Genomic DNA, 23,051 nt, shown 5'->3' with positions numbered 1-23,051 from the left:
TGAACCCTAAACTCCCCTGATAGTTCAGGTGATATGCAGCAGTTAAAGTTGTTCTTGGAGTCTGACAAGGAGAAGGAAGGGGCCAGGTGGATGAAAGGAGTGTCCTTGGTAAGGGGTGAAATCATCTCTGTAGAACTGCAGAAGTACAGACTCTGCTCTGGATGAGTGGAGTTGAAAATCGAAGTGCCCAGAGAAAAGTGCTTCAGCTTGAATCTTCTCCTGTTCTACACTTTTCATCCTTTGTACTTTGACAAGATCCAAGAAAACGTCGGAAAGGGACCATTTCTCTGCATATGAATTGTTCCCTTGAAATACATACAATATAAACCCATAAGGTAACTATGAAGTCATTGATCACGTTACAAGTTGCTCATTTGTAGGAATAAATTTGGCAGAGTTTTACCCTGTGAAACACCAGCTCACAGTAATGGTGAGTGAACTAGGTATTTTGGAAATTTTGAATCCGAAAGCATGGGATCCTATGGAAACTATTAGGTTTGGAATGGCAGGTATTGTGTATCAGTGTGATGTATCATGTCTCATAGATGCTTGCATCTGTTTTAAAAATAATGGTGTGTATTTTACAAACAGTAGAAATCTGTGGGTTTCAGGCCTTCCCAAGTTTGTTAAAAACACATTGGTAGAGGTGGCAATGCTGCATTCATGGGGATACAGAACTACACTAGCTTACATTTGTTTCACAGATGTGTTACTAAACATGCACAGTAAAAATGAGCATATATGTAAAAACTGTACTTAAATTATCTTGGAGTTTTTGTAAGGATTATCTGTACTGAAATCAGAGGACATATTTGGATGGTCCAAGTTTCTCATTTCTGTTTTTCTCATTTGGTAATGAGAAGATACTATATATTAATCTTTAAGATACTCATAGTGACTCTTACTATGACTATGATGTTTGTTTTTGTAGATTCTGCAGTATGACCTTCTGCAAGAATTAATGTCCATTTTTGGTTTTGATACATTCCTAACTTAACTCCATGCTTCTCTCCATAGGGAATTTCACTTTTCTACCAACTCAGCCATTGTTATTTGTCATAGCTAGAATCAATCACAGTTGTACAGGACACACAATGAGAATTTCATAAAATGGTACAGACATTTTTTGATGATTGGCTTTTTTCTTATGTTTTTATATATAATTTTGTACACCTGAAAGCAAACAGTTAAGCTAATATTTACATTACATCAGTGGCAGAAATAACTTCATGAAAGCTTATATAGATCTCAAACATTAGTTTGCAGAGTGTTTGAAATGAATGCTTTCTACTGCTGTGAGTGCTTTTTGTATATAGATGTGTAAATGTGACAATTCCAAGTGCACATAAAGACAGGATTATTTCAAGTGAGATTTTGAAAATCTCTGTCTTGAGCTAACTCATTTTCTAACAGTAGGCATTAAGAATTTTTTGAGAGCAACACATCTGAAAACCCTATTGTAAACATCAAATAGAGGTAGATACTGTATCTGGTTAGGTAAACAATTATGTTTCTAAAGCACACATCACCAGCAGCAAGATTTTTCTATTCAATTCTTTTGGGTAAATAAATGAGTATATTTTTAAAATTTTTTTCTAGTGTGTTGTGTTCGCTATGACATCTGGTCAGATGTGGAATCACATCCGTGGACCCCCGTATGCACATAAAAATCCTCAGAATGGACAAGTGGTGAGTTGTTTCTTTAATTTTATTATGTAAAGCCACTCCCTACAGTGAGTCTACAACAGCAAATAGTTGCAGTTCCATAGCACTGTATGACAGCGTGCCGGAGTCTTAAGTCTCCAGTTGCAAACAGAGTCTGGTTTGGAATTTCAGATGTTTAGGAAGTTCTACCATCTTTGATTTGAGCAACGATGAAATGAGTGGCCATGTTTTTCAAAACTGTCTCTATCAGGCTCCCAGCTGTAGTGAACGTGTTACAAAATGTTCCATACCACACAATCTCTGGCTGTCCAAAGATAAATGGATATTGTGTCTTTTTGAAGAAATGTGCTTCTTCACAAGGTGAAAAGTTTCGGGTTTTTTCTTCTTTTCAGGTTCCATTTACACATAGCTTTGTGGTTTGTAACCTCTTATCTTCCTCTTTCTTGAGCGTTTTGGTTAGAGGAGGAGATGGCAAATATTTAATATGTTTTATATTTTTCATGTGATTTCTTTCCATCATGGCTGTAACTCTTCCACTGAACTTTACAGAATGCTTTTTCCTATATCTCTTTACTCCTTCAATGTAAATTCTTTATCAGCTTTACTAAGAAGTTACCACCAGTTGATTACTGCCAAAATTACTGTTATATCCTGCTACTGCTGTCTTTGAAGGAATTCTCTTACTTGCTTCTTCCTGCTCACCATCAGGGTTCAGAAGGAAAAACACTCTTGGCCTACTAGGAAGGTTAAAGAGGACCTTGGCTAGTTTCTAACACTTTGTGGTTTACCACTTTTTAAGCAAGTTGTTGGGATGGAGTGTATGAAACTTGCAGTGAACTTAGTGGTCAGGAAGCTTTTTCATTTCTAGAAGCCTTTTGACCATCACTGGTTAAAGGAGACTGGCATATGTCTTACAGAAAAAAAACATTTGAAGGTCCCTTTGTGTCACATCTTAATTGGAGTAGCAAAAAAAAGATTATTTGAATTTGATTACCAGTTTGCTTTGTATCAGGAATGTAGCAGCATGTTGATGTCATAAAGTTACATAATTCTGTCAACTTTGTTATGCAGAACTGATAATGTAATAAATAATCTCTGTAGAACACTGTGTTTATAAAAATTTAGGTTTTCATTACTGCCTTGCAATAGTAAATTTATGATGCTGTCCTACAGAGTGACAGAAAGGAGAAACACTGCATAGAAAAAGCACCGTTCGTGACAAATTAATTTTTACCATATCCAGTTTTATACACATCGCCCTTCTTAAAGACCTGTCTCTGAAGTTTAGACTATATTAAATCACTTGAAAATATCCTTTTGATTGTTCCTGAATTTATGCCATGCAGTCTCAGTTTTCAGAGTGTTAACTCATCCTATCTGAGTGTCTGAAAAACTACTAGTTTGGGAGTGTTAACATACAGAACTAAATCGTGAAAATGACTGTAGAGGTGACTTTAAGTTCTAGTTACTAACCTATTGTATTAGTCAACATACATACTTTGTTCTCTGGTTTTGTTGCAGTATATGACTTCAGGTAAGTTATTCTGTGCCTCTGATTCAGTTGTCTCGCTTTGTTCATGTTTGTCAGTACTCTGACCTCTGTGGAGTTAGGTCTGTGTCAGTAAGTAAAACCAGTCAGATCTAAGAATTAAAGTACAGATGAAGGTTCACCAAGTGCCTGATTTATTTAAGGTATCATTGACCACTGTAGTTGTAACTTACAGCTCTATTTTTATCAGTGTAATAACCTTAAGTATTCTGTAAACCTTTATCTATTTTACACTGCACTTTTTTCCAAATAACATTATTGAATGTCTTCCTGTTTTATTTTTCTAGCATTTACTTATGTTCTTGTGAATTTGAAGTTATAAAAATGCTTATCTAACACTTCTGTGAGATTTATTTGACTGTGATAATTCATTGTAACACTGTTCTGCATTGAGTTAGAACTGCTGTCTTTACATCTGGATGAAGTTTAACTCATCACTTTCTTCCAGTGTCTAGGATTTAGTACCAATTCTGGATTTCTATGCTAATTTTGTACAAGGATTACTTGCATGTAATACTCTGAAACTTTGTTAATAATCTTACAGTGTAAAATTCTATTTTTAAGAGGAGGCATAGAATAGTTTTATTTTTAGGTTCAAATTTACTAATTCTTGTCGTCTTTCATAGAACTGAACCACTAACTCCTGTACTAGTTGTGGTACGCCACCAGACTTTGAAAGTGACAATATTCTGTCTTCATAAGCTGTTCCTTGCCTCAGATATCGCCTATTATTTTCTGTGTTCTTGTCATAATTTTAGCTGACACTTCATTTCTCTTCCTTAAATTCCTATTTTTTCAAAAGATGAAAAGACATTTGTTTGCTTTGCTTAAACAACACTACCTGCTAGTACCAGTATCATGTAAAAGTAACATCACCAGTTCTTAAAATTTTTGGCTTGTGCACTGCATTTATGATTCTTTGCTTCATTACCTAAATGACTTTAATTCTATGTTTGTTTTCTTTGAATGAAGCTTTTAAACCATATTTTTGTAATTTGGTGTCAGTCTGTTCTGTGAAGCTGTTGTGCTCTCTTACTGAGGTTGTTGCAATTACTTCCTTTATTCGCCATTGCCATCAGCTAATTTCAGATTTTGGGTCCACATGAAAGCAGTATCAATTTTTATTTAGAAAGCTGAATCACACAGTACTGGTGTTGGTTATTTAAATTCTGGTTTAGGTTGATGAAACTGGAGCTAGTCTTCTATTTTGACACATTCTCTCTGTTATATTTTTTTGAGTTCTGCACCTTTTGCCTAATAATTTTGTTAGGATTAGGCCCTTACTGACTGTGTGACCCTAAAATCTGTATCTATTTTACCAGAGTTGAGAGTGAAAACTAAACATCCCATTGACATCTGTATGTAAGTAGTCTTGGGAGTTCTGATTTTTATTCAGAGCTTGATCTGTATAGAGCTGGTGGTGAGACAAGTAGAGAGCTGGAGGAAGCAATTACATATTTTTGAGCCTCCTGCAGAGGTAGTTCTGTGCTGTTTAATTGACCTAATAGCAAAAAATTCTCATTAGATTTTAATCAGTTTTTAATCAAATAGCAGCAATGGCTAAGAAAGCATTTATGTCTATCCAGGAATTAGCAGCCTTTTTTTTTTAATCTGAAGTTAAATGAAAAATGTTTGACTGCTATTATTAATTTTTGCATTTGTCAATGCAAAACTAAGATACTCTGTGTGAAAATTTTATGCTTAGATTATCAAGTTCCTTAATTCACATTAGTCCACTGCTGCTAAGCAGGACAAATGTAATTTATTAAAGTATATTCTTCTGTGTTTTCTGACATGACTTTCATATAAGTCTACTTAAAATAAATGGAACTTTCTTGGAACAGTTTTAAGAATGACTCTCCCTTTCAAGCTCAGTAATTCACAGTAAATGCGTTGTCCTTTTGCCTTCAATCTATCTGGAAGCATGTTTGAAGTACAGTTCACCAAGATTTTATTTGTGATACCTGACTCTTCTGAAAGTGGCCGGATTCCTTGGTAACAGTTTCAATATATAAAAAAGTCACTTTGCTGTGTGATATATTGTTTATGTATTTGTCTTGCTTTTGAATAAGAAAAAGTTGATATAGGGGGGTTATATCCAGATTGGCATCGGTTGCACCACAGCAATATTTTGGTGCATCTATCAACAATAATCACAACCACAGTGCTATTGAAAATAATTCTTAATATTTTATTGGAATAGACAATTATTTATGTTAATATGCTTGATACAAATGAGTAGTTTGTTATGAGGGTATATAATGAAACGGCTTTCCTGTGGTCATCAAAGCAGGGAGTCTGCTCAGAAGCTGCAACTAGTAAAGGGTTTCTCAAGCCTTTAAATTAAACCTCTATCTTGATTTAGTAAAAAAACGTAACAACTGGCAGTATAAGATGTAGAACAAGCATAAACCAGTCTTAATTCTGTTAACAGACCAGCACATTAAAAAATGGGCAACATCATACCTAGACTGGTGTTGGGAAAACAATTAACCTATATAAGACATCTGCCCTAATTTTTGAGATTGTAAGGGTGATCATAGCTGGTATTTCAATAACTTTCTGTATAACACGTTTCTCCTTCATATTAGAAAAGGGAAACCTTACACAATATTTTGTACCCTTTGTTATAGTGGGAAGAATTGGAGGTAGGAAAGTGCTCATGACAGAAGGGTTGCTCAGATGAGGCATTAGAACCTCTAAATTCTTAAAATGGTGAATTCTTGAAGCATGCATGCTGTAGAAGTTCAGAAAGTACCATTGTATTGCAAGTACAGTAGTTTTGGCTGAGTAAAGATGGGACATGTTCCCATCAAGTAAAACTGGATTTTAGACAAGTAATCAGGCAGCAAGTAGACTGTCATGATAAAATCCAATTAAATAAAAAAAACCACTAGATTTTAATTACTGCTTCTAACAACAGAAATGCAATTTTAATTGACTGATATCACTTTCAAGTAACAAACACTCCTCCTCCCCTCCCCCCTCCCCCCCCCCCCCCCCCCCCCCCCGCCTTTTGCTAAGTGTAGATGGGCTTCTAGAAGCAATTTGATTTCATTTGAAGGAAATGTCTTGTACGGAACAGATCTTTTTATGTCAGAAATCAGAGAGACCTCAAATATGTGAAGTTTTGAAGTATCCAAAGATAGAATGGTAATGCAATACAGAAAAAATATACTTTTTTTAAGACAGGAAAACAATAACACAAGGGAAAACCTGTTCATGTTGTTCTGCTACTACTAGAACAAGAGCCATTTTCTTAAATCCAGCTTGAGTACTAGGTAGGAATCTAGCTGTTCTGTTTCCCGGACTTTACTAGTTTTGTATATGTTAAAAGGAACGAGCCTTCTCTAGTAAAATAATTGTGATTGCAAGGTACCTCTGAAGATTGTCTAGTCCAGCTGCTTTCTCAAAGCTGGTCAGGTTGCTCAGGACTTTGTCTAAGCAAATTTTTAATGTCTCCATGGTTAGAGATTCCCCAAACTGTTCTAGTGTTTGACCATCCACATCATCCTTTTAATTTTACCTTTTAATTTATTTTTCTTTTTTTGTTTGTTTCCCTGAGGAATAGTCAAGGTAAATTTTATCAGTCTCTTCAGTAAAATCGGATAGTCAGCTGAGTTCTTAATTGGAATTTAACACTGACTTAGTCCAGCAGCTCCTGACAGCATACCTTTGCTTAAGTTGCACTCACCCTATTATGATATCACTATAGTATCCACACTGGAAATGAGAAAACATTAAGTAGTCATAGAGATTTTTCTCTGCATAGATTCTGTTCTCTGAATAGAACAGTGTAGACATTCTTCCTGTAGTTATTAAACAACTTAAGCATGTCTGTTTTCTTCTAAAATCTTACAAGCTTCCAACAATTTTGAGAGAGTGGGAAAAGGAGAAGAGAGGAAAGAACTCTGCCATATTTCCCCTATTGTACAACACAGTCTTTCACTACTTTAAATTGATTATTTTGTGAATCTTTCCTCTACAGAAGGGTAATCTATAGTAAAGGAGTGCAGATGTTCCTTTTGCTGAAGTAGAATTTCAGCATTTGGGAATTGTCTTGTGAATTACTAAGTAAGTATCAAAATATTTCCTATCCTGCAGAGCCTTCTAGAGTTGTAGACCTGGTCCTTTTTTCTATTGGAGAGCTCTTGCCTCTCCCTATAGTTTTCCTTGTAAGCACTGATTGCTGTCCTTTCAGTGTAACAGATTGGAATTCTCTTATGCCTGTGAACAATGTCAAGAGAAGGAACATGCATTTGAGTGTCATTGTAAATGAAGCAGCATACTTCAGACAGTCCTTCATGGACTAATTCACCCATAATCTTCATTCAGGGAGATACCTTTTTATCCTGGTTATCCTTCTTTTATTGTGGTTATTTTTTATTCAACATAAGGGACTTCTGATACTTTTTTTTTAATGTGCAAGGCAACAGTTACCTGCTACTCAATATTTTGATAAATATAAAATGCTTTTTGTATGTTTTCGTGGAAACAAAAAATATTCTGACTTTTTTTTTTGGCTAGCTCTGGTGCAAACATTAAATCCTTTCTTTGGCTAGCCTTTCATGTTTACTGACTGTTCCTGAAGGAAGAAACAATAGAAGAAGACATAAGGACTAAATGAAAAGGTAAACTAAGAAGTTTCATTGTACATGCAGATTGTTCTTCTGAGCCTCTAATAACAGTAAGGTTGTACTATACATCCCACCTTTTAGGTATCAAACATTTCTCAAGGGTTCCTGGACATTGCACCAGTACAGGTTGGGGGTTGACCTACTGGAAAGCAGCTCTGTTGACAGGGACCTGGGAGTGCTGGTGGACAACAAGCTGACCCTGAGCCAGCAATGTGCCCTTGTGGCCAAGAAGGCCAAGGGTATCCTGGGCTGCATTAAAAGGAATGTGGCCAGCAGGTCGAGAGAGGTTATCCTCCCCCTCTCCTCTGCCCAAGTGAGACCACAGCTGGAGTACTGTGTCCAGTTTTTGGCCTCCCAGTTTATAACAAGGTCAGGGAACTGCTTGAGCAAGTCCAGCGGAGAGCTACGAAGATGATCAAGGGACTGGAGCATCTCTCTTATGAGGGAAGGCTGAGAGACTTGGGTTTGTTCAGCCTGGAGAAGACTGAGGGGGGGATCTTATCAATGCTTATAAATATCTAAAGGGTGGGTGTCAAGAGGACGGGACTGGACTCTTTTCCGTGGTGGCCAACAACAGGGCAAGGGGCAATGGGCACAAGGTGGAACACAGGAAGTTCCACCTCGACATGAGAAAAAACTTCTTTCCTGTGAGGGTGCCAGAGCAGTGGAACAGGCTGCCCAGGGAGGCTGTGGAGTCTCCTTCCCTGGAGACATTCAGTACCCACCCGGACGCATTCCTGTGCCCCCTGCTCTAGGTGTGCCTGCTCAAGCAGGTGGGGTTGGACGAGATCATCTCCAGAGGTCCCTTCCAACCCCTACTGTTCTGTGATTAAATGTCAGGATATCTATGGGTTTTGTTTTTCTCTTCTTTGACTCATTCATAATAAATGATTTATTTATTTGACACCCAGATCTCGTAGATAATATAGTGAGGGACAGGCACGCAGACTTTTTTTCAGTATTTTCCTTACATATTCTTTTGAAGTGTCATGAACGTTCACAAGGTTAATGATGCCACCATGCCTGTTCTTTGTACCTTTAATTTTGAGACTTACAGGTGTTCTATTCCTGGGGTTTGTTTCCCCTGCTACATAGCAGCATACTTATATACTTCATCAGAGTCTGAACCCAGGTAGCTGAGGAGCCAGTTTTGGCTTCAGGTAGCATGCTCAGATAGGCATAGCCTATTCCTATACTAAAATTAAAATAGAATAAAGCAGTACTTGGGAAGGTTATGCATATGAGCAGATTGTGAGAGTAGGTGCTTTGGTAAAGGCAAGGAAAGGTAAGGGCTGACTACTGGGTGAAACAGGGTTTTTTGTTTGTCGGGTTTTTTTTTCCCCAAGTCAATGGTAAAATTACCACTGATTTTTCTAACAATAGACCTAGTCAAAGCACCTTTGAAAATAGTATCCAGGGAACATGTATGTATTAATTTTTCTTTCTGCACAGTAATGCTTCAATACCAGAAATCAAATTTGGTCTAGCTTTAGAAGAATGATAATATTTAAATAAATGACGGACCTCGTTTCCTGATTTTTTGCATTTCTCCAATTAACTTATATAGCTTATTTATCTAATATTCATTGGTTGGTATTGCACTTCTGTTTATTACAGTGGTTGTAATTATTAAATAATTGCGATTTCTGTATAAACTTTAAACTTCTCAATATACCTCATTGCAGTATATCTTGGAAATATAAAAGCTATGTCAAAATTGTTAGAAGAATATACTCACTGAATCTATAATGCGTATGTTGTCAAAAGTGCCATACAACGTGTTAGTAATATTAAAGCTATCTGCTGTTGTGTTATATCCAAAGGACATATTCAGTCTAGAGTATAGTCTCTGGAATGTACTCTAATATGCAAACTCTAGTCATATAATCTAGGACCCTGGTGAAAAGTTCAATTTCTTCAACTATTTTTATATTAGTTCAGTTAGATTTTGCTCACAAGCATAGCTTACATGGCAGTTACATTACCAATGCTTATATGGAGAAGCATACATTAAGTCAACTGTCTTGCTGTGGCTGTGAGAGTGGTAAGCTATATTTATCAAAAAGTCACCAAAAACGTTTGAAAGGAAATTGCTGTTTTCCAACTCCTCCAGCCATTTTCCTTGAAGGATGAGGAGGACAGAATTTAACTTCTGACCAGCAATCAGGGTAGGATTCAAACACTTTATGACCGCATTGTTGAGCAACAAGTTCACAAAAGGAGTGGGCTTTACACAAGCTTTAGAACAAGGAATTATTTTTCATTTTGCACTTCCCTTTAGACAAGCACACTTCTGTCTGCCACTTAAAAAGCCATTGCAGACCTGGCACATGTGTTGGTTAGAAAAGTTGGTCTACAGCCTGTCTTAGGAGGGTTTACTTCTGTGTAACACAACTGAGATTGATCTGTTCTTTAAATGTTTTAAAGGCATCTTGCATCAAGCTAATAGGGTGCTCAGAAGTGGGTTGAGGAGCAGATTTACTATACATCACATTTTCTCATTATTCAGTACTTACAGAATTAAACTTGCACGTTTATTAGAAATAGACTGTAGTTCTTTTGTGCATGTCTGTACTGAAAACGGGGCATTTCTCACTGGTCCCTATAAAAGTCTATCATTAATATTTCTATGAAAGTTGTTCAAGGCTGGAGTGCTTTAACTTTAGGTGCAGTGCAAATTAAAGAGAATTCTTTACTCAGGGTCTTGCAAATTTAGGTTTTAAGCAATAAATAAAAATATGAAATAACTTCCTTAATGTTCATAGGTCCTGAGGTCACTTAGCACAGCAGAATGCTCTACATGAAGAGGAAATAGCATTATAATTTAAAATACAGAAGTTGTCTGCATTTAGCAACCCTTCACGCTTCTAATATGGGTCAATGGAATGAAAGAAGAATTTGGTCTATGATTTTTTTTTTAAAACACTGTTCTAAAAACCATTCCAAACAAAGAAATGTTCACATGCCTTTTGCACATCCGTAATTCTGTAGTTCATATTAATCACTGAGTAATCCCTGTCAGGTAAAAGAAGGGTTGTTCCATAGCCACCTCTTTGGCTAAATACCAGAGTCATAGAACTAAACTAAAAATAGGTTTTTTGAATTATTGTCTTATTTGACTATAAACAGAGAATACTTCAGTGAATGGTATAATGAATGAATAAACACCATCTAATCTTGTCCAGTGCTGTTATTTAAGATATTATTAATGCTGGAAATAGGGGAAAAGAAAAAAAGGCACGGATTATCTTTAGAACACAAGTAAGGGTACTGCCATTAAAATGCTTTGTGTGTAAAAACAAAAATTTTAAATTGAGCTCTGGAAATGTGGAGAAATATTTGGACATAGTAGTACTTACAGCCCTTTTGTGTGGTACTGTAAAGAGTTGGAGAGTTGTCAATGTTAGCTACTTCACCTTTTGAATGTGTATTTAACTATAAGTATGCTACAGTAAATGGAAATAATGCAAGTGTTGGGTCAGCTGCACAGTTTAAAAATGGATTTTAAGAATTGATTTAAGAACCAAATTGAATTAAATTCATGCTGGTAGTCATTTAATATCCCAATAATTGACCACTTGCATTATTATTAATTAACTCTGGAAAATACAGAACCACAAGGACATGATGTGAATATGCCACTTCAGTTAGTGCTCCCAGAGGGACCATAGTGTGTTTGCTACTGTGGTCTTTCCACGGTATGCCTTTCACCCCTTAAACACTGTATTAAATTCAGGCCCGCAAATATTTTGCAAACCTTAAGTAATTGCAAAAGTAAAAGCAATACATAGACTTTAATTTGTATTTCTTCTTGCCTTTTTTCCTGTTTGTTTAATTTCCTCTTTCCCTAACCCTACTAAAATACTGGAAAGCTTCATTTACTGAAGAACAAACAATTGAAACCCCTCCAAACAATTATCTTTAAGTGGAGGAAAAAAATGTAGAGGAAGCAGATTAGAGACATTCAAACCACTGTTACTCAGAGGATTATTTTCTGTATAAATTGAAGAACATACCTTCCAAAATAGATAGCAGATGTAGCATGGCGTAGAATGAATCCTGAAAATAGCACAACTGAAAATAGTGAACACACAACAGCAATCTGAAAAAGACAATTGGAAATAAAACCAGAAACCAATTCCAGCAGAATCTTGGATTTTACTGGTATAGGTGATGAGTATATGTCTGCTGCTGTCTTTAAAATTAGCCTCTTTTCCATGGAACTTATTCCTTTTGAGAGTTAAAGAATACTGTAAAGTTGGGTTATTCTACCAAGTTAACAAGTTCAGTCGAAACCAATGCTTGTTTGAGGTTTTTCCTTCTCCTTTGCCCCTTAATTTTTGGGTTAGTTTTTTTTTGGTTGATATTTTGGGGGTGTTTAGGTTTGGGGGTGGTTTTTTTTGTTTGTCTGCATTTGACTATCTACACCATTTCATATAGCTCTGATCCAGCAAGTAACTTTAATGCTTAATTCATAGTGCATGGGTATACGGTAGTGGGAGGGCCCTTGTATATTGTCCGGTCATGAGCAAGTGTATCTTATAAATATCTTTGACTTTAGTTTAGATTTTGCTTGCACACTTGTTTTACAGTGCTGTTGTACCACCTTTTGTATTTGAATTAAAATTCTTTTAATTGTTGGATGGATTACAGGTGCAACACTTTGTATCTTGATTTTGACTTAATTTTTTATTAAGCAGATCACATTAATGAATCATATTCAGCTCATACTTATACGGTGGATACTTTTTTCTAGCTGAGTTCTTTTCAGTTAATGAGAATGGAATTTGTGGAAATCCTTCTGTCTTTTGAAGCCCATAACCTTCCTTTCTTCCCATGTAATGTGCTGGTTTTTTCCTTGATTTCTTTCTGGCATCAGCTGAATTCATTAGTACCTATTTTTGCACTCAAGTCGTCAACCTGAAACTTAATAAATTAGTCCCAAGATCTAGAGTTCCTTTATGTGTTTTTAAACAGCCTATTCTGTCTCCCATTGAGCCAATTATTCAACCTGCTTATAGTGTTTGTTCCAAACCCATTTTTCTCCAGCTTTGCGTGTAACAGAATAAATTGCCAAAGTCCAGATAAATAATAGCACATTTTCTTTGTCAAGAGGATTAATTGCCTTAAGAAAGAGATTGTGCCTGATGAATCTGGTATCTGCCTCTTTGGAATAAGTGTGCTGTATTTCGTCTCATTTTTCATGTTCCTTCATATGTTTAATTGTTCTTTATTTCAAAATTTATTCAGAAACATTTCTTGTTATTGAACCCTGCCTTCCAGAATGTGCTTAGTTTCTATGTATGCTGTTCTCTGGATTTACACTAACATGCTCAGATAGATTTGGCTGGAATACCTACATTAAAAAATAAAATTGCTACTAGACTTTAAGATTTATGCGCTAGTTTTGGAATTCTGCTTTTTGGGTTTTCCTTCAACTTCTTATGTGGTATAGATGTAATGTGTCAGCTGTGGACCCTTGTAACCCTTTTATTCATCATAAGCATTGCTGAAAACAGAGTTCAGAAATTGGGTCATTACCACCCTTTACTGCGTATTAACTACTTTGCTTGTTCTCTGTTTTAATGGCTGAAATATGAACTGTTTTCATTTCAGTTGCAGGGCTACCTCAGCTTACCTCCTGACAACTTCCATTTATCGCTGAACTTCTTGACCTTTTAAAACAAATGTATTTGCTAGTCAGTCTCTTTCCATTCTTTCTAAGATCTGTTGGTTTATTTTATTCCATTTGGGATTATTAATCAGTTACGTCTGGAATCCTTCCCTGAAAGGTCACTAATTTATTGATTTTTTTTTTTAAGATTTATATGATACAGATTCAAGATAGCTTAAGAAACTTAAACTGTTAGTGTCTGACTCATTCAATTCAATTTTCATTTCAGTTGGACTCTTTTGAAACATAAAAATCTTAAATTGAAAATTTTAACCGTGTTACTATTCATCTTTCAGTTTCATTTAGTGAATCAGCTCGGGTCATTTTATCTGAAATTATTTTACAGTTCCTGTGTCTTTATAGTGCCCTTTTTCCTATGAAAAATATGCTTTAAAATTCATTGCTTCTTGTTTAATCAGCGGGTAACTGATGATAGAATCTGCCAGGTGTCACATACTGATCATTGAGGTCTGCTTTTAGTAGTATCTGTTCCAGTTCTATTTAGAAAATCAGTCTAATTTCTCTAAAATTAGAGTAGTTCTTTTTCTGAATGCTTTTCAGTTCTTCAACTTTGTAATAGCCTTCTCCATGAGTGGGGTCTCAGTTATCTCTTGACCTTCTCCTCTTCCTCCAAAGCCTTAAAAGTTCTGTTGAAGCTCAGCTTATCTTTAATTTCCATTTATCTGTGAGTTCACCTGCACCAGTGCTTAGTTCAGATAAAGGGTGCTCTTCTGAAGCCCATGCCACCTTCATTCCCACTTTCTATGCTTTGGTTCACACTACACAGGGCCCACAGACTATGATCCTTTTAGATGAAATGAAGACAGAATGTGGACTCCAGCAATTCAGCCAGTACATTCGCAGCTGCTACTGGTTTCTTCAGTCCATTGGACCAAAGAGGAACTAGTGTGAAGTAGAACCATTTGAGATAGGTATAGTCTGGATATTAGGTTTGGAGAATTAATATGCACCACTTGCTAACATAAGCATAGCCTTTGTGTCCTCAGCAGCTCAACATAAGCATCTTTGCATCAGTAATGGTGGTATTCTTCCAGTCATATTCTGAAATTTGTTCTGATATGAAGGGTGATGTTGAGCAAGAGGCTCTGCTTCCATGAAGATATTTCAATTGCAGGTTTGCACCTGATACCCATGTTGCTAGAAGGTGTCTTATATCTTACCATGTATATTCTGGTAGTGGATTGTCGAATGTGTATCTATTTCCTGCTAATATATGTATATATGAATGAAAGCTAGATAGAGCTTTGGGTCATGTCTGCTTTTATCTTAGAAGCTAGCTCTGTGGTGGTCTTTTCTTCATTTCTTGAAAAAACTGAACCTCAGTAGGCTCCTCAGAATCTTGACTTAAATGCTTTGCTGACTGCTTTGCTTTTATACTTTAAGGCTTTGCTGCACTGTATGTTAGATGAGAAAATATAGTTTCTAAAGAGTCTACTTAAGTTGAAGATCTTTCCTCTTTAGTCTTGTAATTTTCTATCGACAAACAAAATGCCCTGAATGAATGTTTAGAAAATTACTATCAAAGCGTAAACTGCTTTTTTCACTCCAAATTTGTGAAACAGTTCTGGTGTTGAGAGGAGATTCTAAATAATGTCTTATAAGAGGGGTCTGTATGTAATTAATAGGTAACTCAAATTCACAAAAACTTTAATGATTTCTTCATTTTTACGTCTTGACTTCAGGTCTTGTAGGGATGAGGTTGATATAATTTTTTGTTTAATTATCAAATCAAGATTTTCTCAACTGAGAAACTTAACTAAATGCTATTAATGTGTGGTAATAAGGATGTTAAAATATATTGTGTCCTTTGTACATAACAAACTTTTCTGTCATATTTTAAGTATTACAGTGGGTCAACCCTGTCTTTCTGTAACATTTATTTTTAATATACTGTGAGGATAATTTCCTTTCTTAATATGCTATGGATATAATTTTTCTGCATTTAACAGGTTATACCATAGAAATATTTTTATATCCTCTTACAGCTTTCAAACACAACATTCAGTCCTTTAATATTTTTATAATATACTCTTTGGAATTTTAGTAAAATTACATATTCAAGTTGATATTTAGATCCTAGACATAAACAGTTGAAAAAAACCTCAGTCTTTTAACAGAACTAACAAATACCTTAGTGTATATAGATACATGTCCTAATTGCAATGCTTCCTCTTTTCATTTTAAAGGTCAGTTCTATTATTCCTATTTTATTTTAATTTAGCAAGCTAAAAGAGAGTAGAACACTTTCAAACGTACAGAAGTTGCATTTTAATATCTACCCAAAAATAGTACATTTCTCAACAGAGTTTGCCAGAAAAGTGTTGCTAGACAGTATTAAAAATACCAGTTTCAAGGGAGACAAAAGAGTAACCTTCAAACTTTTTTCTGACTTTGTCTCTTATCAGTCATGCAAGTGTCAGAGTCATAATGTGAATACTCAAGAAGGCTTTGAATTGTCAATAAAGGAGGCTTCCTCTTTGAGGTTATATTCGCTGGAACAGAAGAGATAACATTATTATCAGTGTTTTTATAGTGTAGCCAATTTCTCATTGCAAGTACTGAAATGCAGTTTTTAATACAGTTTAGATATTAGTATACTGATAAATATGTCAGACTTCTAAACTAAATTCTGAATGTTTCTGTCAGTCCTGATACAGTATGAAATTCCACTCTGGTCTCTTTCAGAGATTTTTGAGCATTTTCTGGAAAAAAGTAGTTCTTAAACACATTTCTAACCTTTTCCAGAAATTATCATTAAATATGCATTTCTTTCTGGGATGTGTGTTGAATTATCAGTCAGTTGGAACTTCAGACTTTAGCACTGGAATGTAAACAGACAGAATAAAAGCTAGCAGACTGCATAATATACAAATACCATTACAAGCTATTTATGATCACCATAGTAGGAATTTTTATGCTTTTTTTGATAAGGCATTCAAGTCCTGTGTTTTAACTGCTGACTGTGTGAATTGATTTGAATTGCTGTTCATAGGCTTGTTACTTTTTTCTTAAATATTGTAAATTTTTTTGTGGGCTAGTTAATGCGCAAAATAATGCATTCAAAAGTATTGTGCAAATTTTGCATGATAATCCAATTGCACTAAAGTTTTACGTGTGTCCCACTTGAAATTTTTTAATATTTACACTTAAATTAATCAAGGGCTTAACCATTGCTAGTGGACTGTATTGAGGTATAAAGGATTCCTTTTAATTTGTATTGACTTGTAGGTCATAGTTAGCAATATCATAATAACTCAATTAATTCAAGATCATTTCCACAAGAATTATGTGTTACCTCCACTACCAGATTTAGGTAGTCTTATGAATCATTACTGCATTCAGATAGTCTGAAGTAATATTCGTGTTTTACTTGAGTGAAATTCTTATTCCTGATCTTCTAATGTACAGTTCAGCAAGTAAAGATTGACAAGTGTGCCAGGGCTTTGGGTTTCACCAGCAATCTCAAATATTTCAGACGTATGAAAATAGCCCTTAATATCTAATACGTCATAATTACAATTAAAATCCAATAATCATTAAATATGCGAAGCATCTGGAGATTTCTACATAGGCAAAATTGTGGCTCTGCTGAAAGCTGGACCTTTTTTGTTAGTATCCCCAAAAATAGTCTGTATTTTGTGATTATTGGAACTAATTATTAGTGAATATAGATCTTCATTTGGCATTAACAAGATCCCATATCTTATAAAGTTGGCTGTATTTCCCTAGCATCACTCAAGAGGCTGATAACAAACGCATTGTTTTTGCCAATAAGACTCCAAATGAATTCATATGATAGCCTTTAGACCATCTTTGGATGTTGTGCTAAGACCTCTGCCAGTGCAAAATTTCTGTGTCAGAGTATTACTGATTTTAGCAAGCTACATAGCTGATAATATATATTTTATAATATGTGAAAGGTCAGGCTATAGTACTCATCTTGCAGAATGAGGACTCTCATCTGTCACTTTTCCGTTTTGTTGTTCTTAGTTGCCTTGTCTCTTCTGCCAATCTACCTGTCTTCAGGAAAGCAAAAATGGTTGAAGCAGTAGTTAAGTGCATTCTTTCTCAATTTTCCTGTTGCTGATGGAGTAATTCATTGAACTAAAAAGATAAAAATAGAAAAGAAGTTAGAATCCAATACCTAAACTGGTATTTTCAAATAGATACTTTCCTATTTCTCTGCATACCTTAGTAGGTTGAATCCTAGTAGCTTTGTAGTTATAAAAAGATCCAAAACATAAGGAAGTAAAGAAACAATTGAAACAAATGAAAGTGTAGAAGCAGGACTGGTAAAAAATATTTCACTTATTATCCAACTTCTCTTCCTATTGCTTAACTTGGATAAGATAATGTACGATCTTCTTTGAGAAAGCATCCAAAGACTGTCATCTACCAGAGAGTAATTCAGATAGGGGTGGTTCAATTCAGCTTTTCTGCTGTAGAGGTAATTTTTTTTTCCAAGTATATGCTAAAGACTGTCTTGAAAGTTCCAGTTACATAGAGGTGTAAAGGAACTTATCCAAACACGCCAAGAAAAACACAGGTTTACTGATAGTATTTTTACTTATGATATCACAGACTAACTTTAAAAAGTAAAATTATTGTCTTTAAGATAGCTAAACAACTGGCATCTGTATCTGAAGTTGTTCGTAGCTTTTTCTTAACCATCTTATCTTTTTTGAAGAACATAGTAAATAAAAATCAAGGAAACTGTCACAAATCTTAAATTACTCTTACGATGAGACTGACTGAAATATCTGGAATGATCTCCCTCCAGAAGCATAGCATCATTCTTTTTCAGTGATTCTAATTACTGTTTTCTGAAAGTGGGATGTGGAGTTTGCCATAAAGAATGGCAATGGCAAGTATTTTACAGTAAACATTGCAAAATAAGTCATATGTCATTCAACGTGGGGGAAAAAATAGCCTTCTTCATTCTTGGTTATAGATTGTCATGTTAAATATTAGAGAGCTTTGGATCTCATGTGCAACACTTTTACGTTTAACATAAAAAGAAAAAGCTTCTATCAATACTGACAATAAATCAGTGATGTTGTACAAAAGCCGTCACTTCTATTCAAGGATTATCTGAAGATGGCACAGAGGAGGCCAAAAGAATAGGAATTTATTTTTGATCATTAATCTGTGACTATGACAATAGAGTTAAACCTGAAGTTAGCTGAAAACTTGTTATAAAGTATTTATGTCTTATGATTACTAGATATTTATAATTTTTTTTATTCCAGAGTTGTTTGTGGATTTTAAAGATACTTTTCTACTAGCTTTTAACACATATTTTGATTGTGTGTTCTTTATCCGTAGCCCAAGAAATATATAACTGAGTGGAGGGAGTGCATGTGAGGGTGAAAACAATCCACCTGATAGCTCAGGTGAGGCACTTCTTAGAATGATTAATGGTGCAAACCTCTAAAAACTTTTACATGCATGTGCAAAAGTGTATGTGTGCGTGTATATTTATGTAGCCTTACATAAGGATAAGCTTTACAATATTTTTGTGGTGTTGTGTCCATTGTTGGCTCTCTATCCATTAGTTTTTCATCCTAAATGGTAAAATTTTGAGGGGGATTCAGTGTGCCTTTATATCAGTCCTTTAGTCATTCTTTATCATAATCGATATGATGCTGACATATTACTTCTTCATTACTATAATTCTTGTCCAGAATAACTTTGTATCAGTGTATTTAGTTTTCCTTTGGTTCTTTTTACACACTCTACACACTCCAACCTACTGCTTAATGCTGATTCTGAACTTCTAGGTATTTTGAAAATATGAAAACAGTCAACCTTCGGATATATGCAACTGTTTACCACATATGTGAACATATTATTGAAAGAAAATAAATAACATTACTGAAGTAAATTTTTTAAATAAAGAATGCAAGTTACACCTGAGAGCTGTAAGGTCTAAAGCTTTTTGGCTTACGAGTGGTTTTCTTTCCTCCTGTTCTGGAAAGCTGATGTGAGTCTAAAAGTTCTGGGTTCTCTCAGCTTAGTTTCAGGGCTGGGCTTTTTCTGTGGGATTGGGTTTTTGCTGTTTTTTTTTTAATGTGGAAACAACACAAGGAATGCTCTCATAGCCGTAGGCAGCACAGTATGAGTTACTTTTGGGTGAAACAATGATGTGCCTTTTTCAGATCTTTAACAAAGATCTATGGCAAAAAATGGTCACAAATTCCAGTCAGCTTATTTTCTTAGGAAGTGGGCTGTATACAATCACTTCTTGTTTTTGATGGGCCTGGGCCTCCTTGAAAACTAGTAAAAGCCAAAGGGAAGTTGTGTAGGAGGGGAAGATCACTCCTGAGCCTGTCCTGTGTTCACTAAAAAGCCTTTGTGCTAGCAATTACTGTTCATAGAATATAAGTTTTCCTTAATAAAATATAAATAAAATCTTTAATTCTTAAACATACCATGTTGTCTTTGGAAACAGTTTGAAGAACATATGAAATGCATCAGAGATATAGCGAGTACTTCATTTATATTGAATTTACTTTCAAGCTAAGAGTGGAATATTGTTTAATTTACACTGAAAGGCGATGGACAATGCGAGCTTTTGAAAGGGAGACACAAAGGAAGAGGAGATTTAAGATACCACAGCTGTATGTTGCCAAGAGAAGTAGTGAGTCCAGGTAAAACTTATTGCAAGAAGTCAAGTATTGCATTATACTTTCAGTTACATTGTATGGAATGGACAGGACAAACATTTACTGGGTTAAAAACTTGCTTACTAAAAAGGTTTTTATCAGGGAGAGATCAATAAGGAAGACTTCGGGAGGCCAGTGTTTCCTAGTAATCTAGACACTGATGTTCTATATCATTAAAAGAGTTTCAAATAAAATCAGAGAGGTAGTTAATTAGCATGTGATTAATGCGTTGTCAGTTTTTAAAGAAGGTGTCGGGTAGCTTGCAAGCCCCACACGGAACAAAATGCTCTAGATAACCGCTGTTAAGGTAGCAATATGTCTGTGCATATTGTTTGTGAATGGAGTACCAAAACTTAGCAAGACGGTATTTGCCCTAATGCTTTCTTAAAGAGAGTCACAACTATCAGATGAATTAAACAGGAACCAGGGAATTACAAAGACGCTTTTGAAATAAGAGAAGAGAATCAGTTTGAAAATAAGTGTAAAGGAAGAATGAGAGTTCGTACCAGTGGGGGAGGACCTTGGAGGGAGATTAGAGCAGCAGTAGCAACTAGCTTTCTCACTGCTGGAAGTGATCCCACTGGCAGTGCGACACTCCCTGGCACCTCTCCCTCAGATGCCGAGCAAAAGTAGACCGTTAGTGTAGGATGCAATAAGTAAGGACTCGCACATTGGGCATGTGGGATGCCTTTACTGCTGTGTGCGTTAGTGGATTGTTAGGGAGCAGGGAGCTTCATGGCTACATAAACATAAACATATACAGTGAGAGCACAGTGGGGGAGATGTACGTGAGTGGGGGGGAAACTGTGCTTCTGGAACCCCTGGTGTGGATACAACTGAGCAGATTTTTCATCAAGGCTCTTGAGATATTGAGAACTGAAAACTAGTAAGCATGATTTCTGTATTGGGCAAACTAACAGATACATCATTAAATACGTCATGCTGGGGAGAGCAGCATGGCAATAGAAGGAAGTCTTGCCTCATGTATCTACTCAAGTTCCTTGAAGGCATCAACAGGAATAAGAGAGCTACTGCTGACAGTTCACCTGAAGTGATGGAAGTTTTGTCATCAAATTGGTTTGACAAAGTTACAGAATGAGGTCTAATGAGTTCTTCTCATGAATGAATAAGGAACTGATAGATGTAAATTATCACTTTTCAAGGTGAAAGGAAATCAGTGCTGTCTTACAGGGGCTTATGTGATGACCTCTGCTATTTACTGTTCCTCCCTTAGCAAGAACTTGACAGTTTGCTGTTGGGCTTAAGTTATTTGGAAGGATAAAGAGAAGGGCCAGCTGTGAAGAAGTATAGGTGGAGTTCTATGCAGAAAAACTGTTCAAAACTGTTATCTGCCATTTTATTGCTCTGTTGGAAATAACTGTAAAGTGATGTGAATGAAAAAGCATATAATACATTTTCTCTGTAAAAGTAAAATGCCTGTAAAATGATTGGCTCTCAGCAGCCTATTTCTGTTCAGAAGTAAGGTCTTTTGGTTAGAATAGCATAATCAAAACAACCTCTAAATACTCAGTGGACAAAAGAGCAAACAATGTTTAGAATTATTAGTAGAGAAAAACACTTTCGGTGCTATAAATTTGTTTCATGTACAGCTTGAATACAGTCTGGAAAAAGCTCAGGGGATGACACAGGGTGAGCTAAAGTATGGAAATGCATCTATAGAAGGAATGATAACAGGCCGATTTGAGTGAGGTACATTAAACAATGACTGACATGGAAAGATGCATGAAGGGAATAATTTTAAGTTTATTCAAATTCAATTTGAAGATGGCATTCTCAAAATTTTTCTACATGTTACACAGCTGTGGAACTCTTTACTGCAGGTTATTGCACATATAAGAAGTTTACAGCTTTCAAAAAGCTACTGTGTAAATTTGTGGTTATTAAAATGCCTTCAAGGTGGCAGTTTCAAGGTAGTCTGCCTAAAAATCAGGAGTATACGTTGGGAGGCAGTGTCTCAGGGAGGGATTTAAAGGGACCATTCTAGATCATAACCTCAACATAAACATTGAACTGTAGTGTCATTAATAGTGTTTGTCTCCGAGTATGTGAAAAGATAACTATCAAGTGCAAAGTTATTCTTCCTTTGTCCACAACATTTAATAAAATGATAGAATTAAAATTTGAGTGCAAATAATTCAAGTGTGTGTACTTCAAGAGATGTGAAGATACTGGAAGTATTATCACAAGAGTAAAGATTTTCAACAGTTGATCATTAAAGATAAACCAGTGTTTCTAATGTTACCTTGCAAGATTGAAGTCTCTTCTGTGTTGTCGTGCTAGAGCTGTCTTTGTGTCACACCAGAATGCCCTCATCATTCACATGGTGTATCTACTAATTCATATCCTTTGTAGTTAGCTAGATTTAAAGAGGAAGGGAAAATGACATGTGGACTGGTAGGGAGCTATACATAGTCCTGCTAAAACATGCTGTTGCAATGCATGCCAGCTGTTTAGATTAGTTTTTGAGAGAATGTGGATCACTGGAGACAGTTACTTAAAAACAGAAAAGATGTTCACTAGTAGGGGGTTTTAAACTGCTTAAGCAAAGAGATAAAAATGTACTTCTGAGTGTTGGTGTGGAGTAATTGCTGGAGGTGACTTAGAAATTAAACCTAAGTTTTTAGAAAAGGTACAGCACGGAAGAAGCTGTCAGGGTGAAGTGCAGCTGCTCTGTGAGGAATCCATTCCATGGAAGTTCCCTAGTAACCACAGATGTTGGCAATGCCAGGAGAACTTGGAGTACTGACTCTAAGAGGAGTTGTCCAGGGGGTGGAGCGGTGTGGAGGCATCGCGGCCAGGCTCTGTGGCAAATGGGAACT

The 23,051-nt window shown here is 35.8% G+C and overlaps 1 protein-coding gene across 1 annotated transcript in view; it reads left to right on the top strand.

Annotated features, from left to right (window-relative positions):
- TUSC3 (tumor suppressor candidate 3) overlaps positions 1–23,051 on the top strand; it is a 136,439-nt gene that overhangs the window by 67,308 nt on the left and 46,080 nt on the right. Inside the window, exon 6 of the mRNA XM_075091409.1 lies at positions 1,600–1,689. Coding sequence (XP_074947510.1) covers positions 1,600–1,689 — 90 coding nt within the window. The remainder of the gene's footprint in view (positions 1–1,599; positions 1,690–23,051) is intronic.

This window comes from Phalacrocorax aristotelis, chromosome 4, assembly GCF_949628215.1.
Source record: "Phalacrocorax aristotelis chromosome 4, bGulAri2.1, whole genome shotgun sequence".
NCBI lineage: Eukaryota > Metazoa > Chordata > Aves > Suliformes > Phalacrocoracidae > Phalacrocorax > Phalacrocorax aristotelis.
Note: the sequence above shows the minus strand (reverse complement) of the source record. Positions and strands in the feature narration are given on the sequence as shown.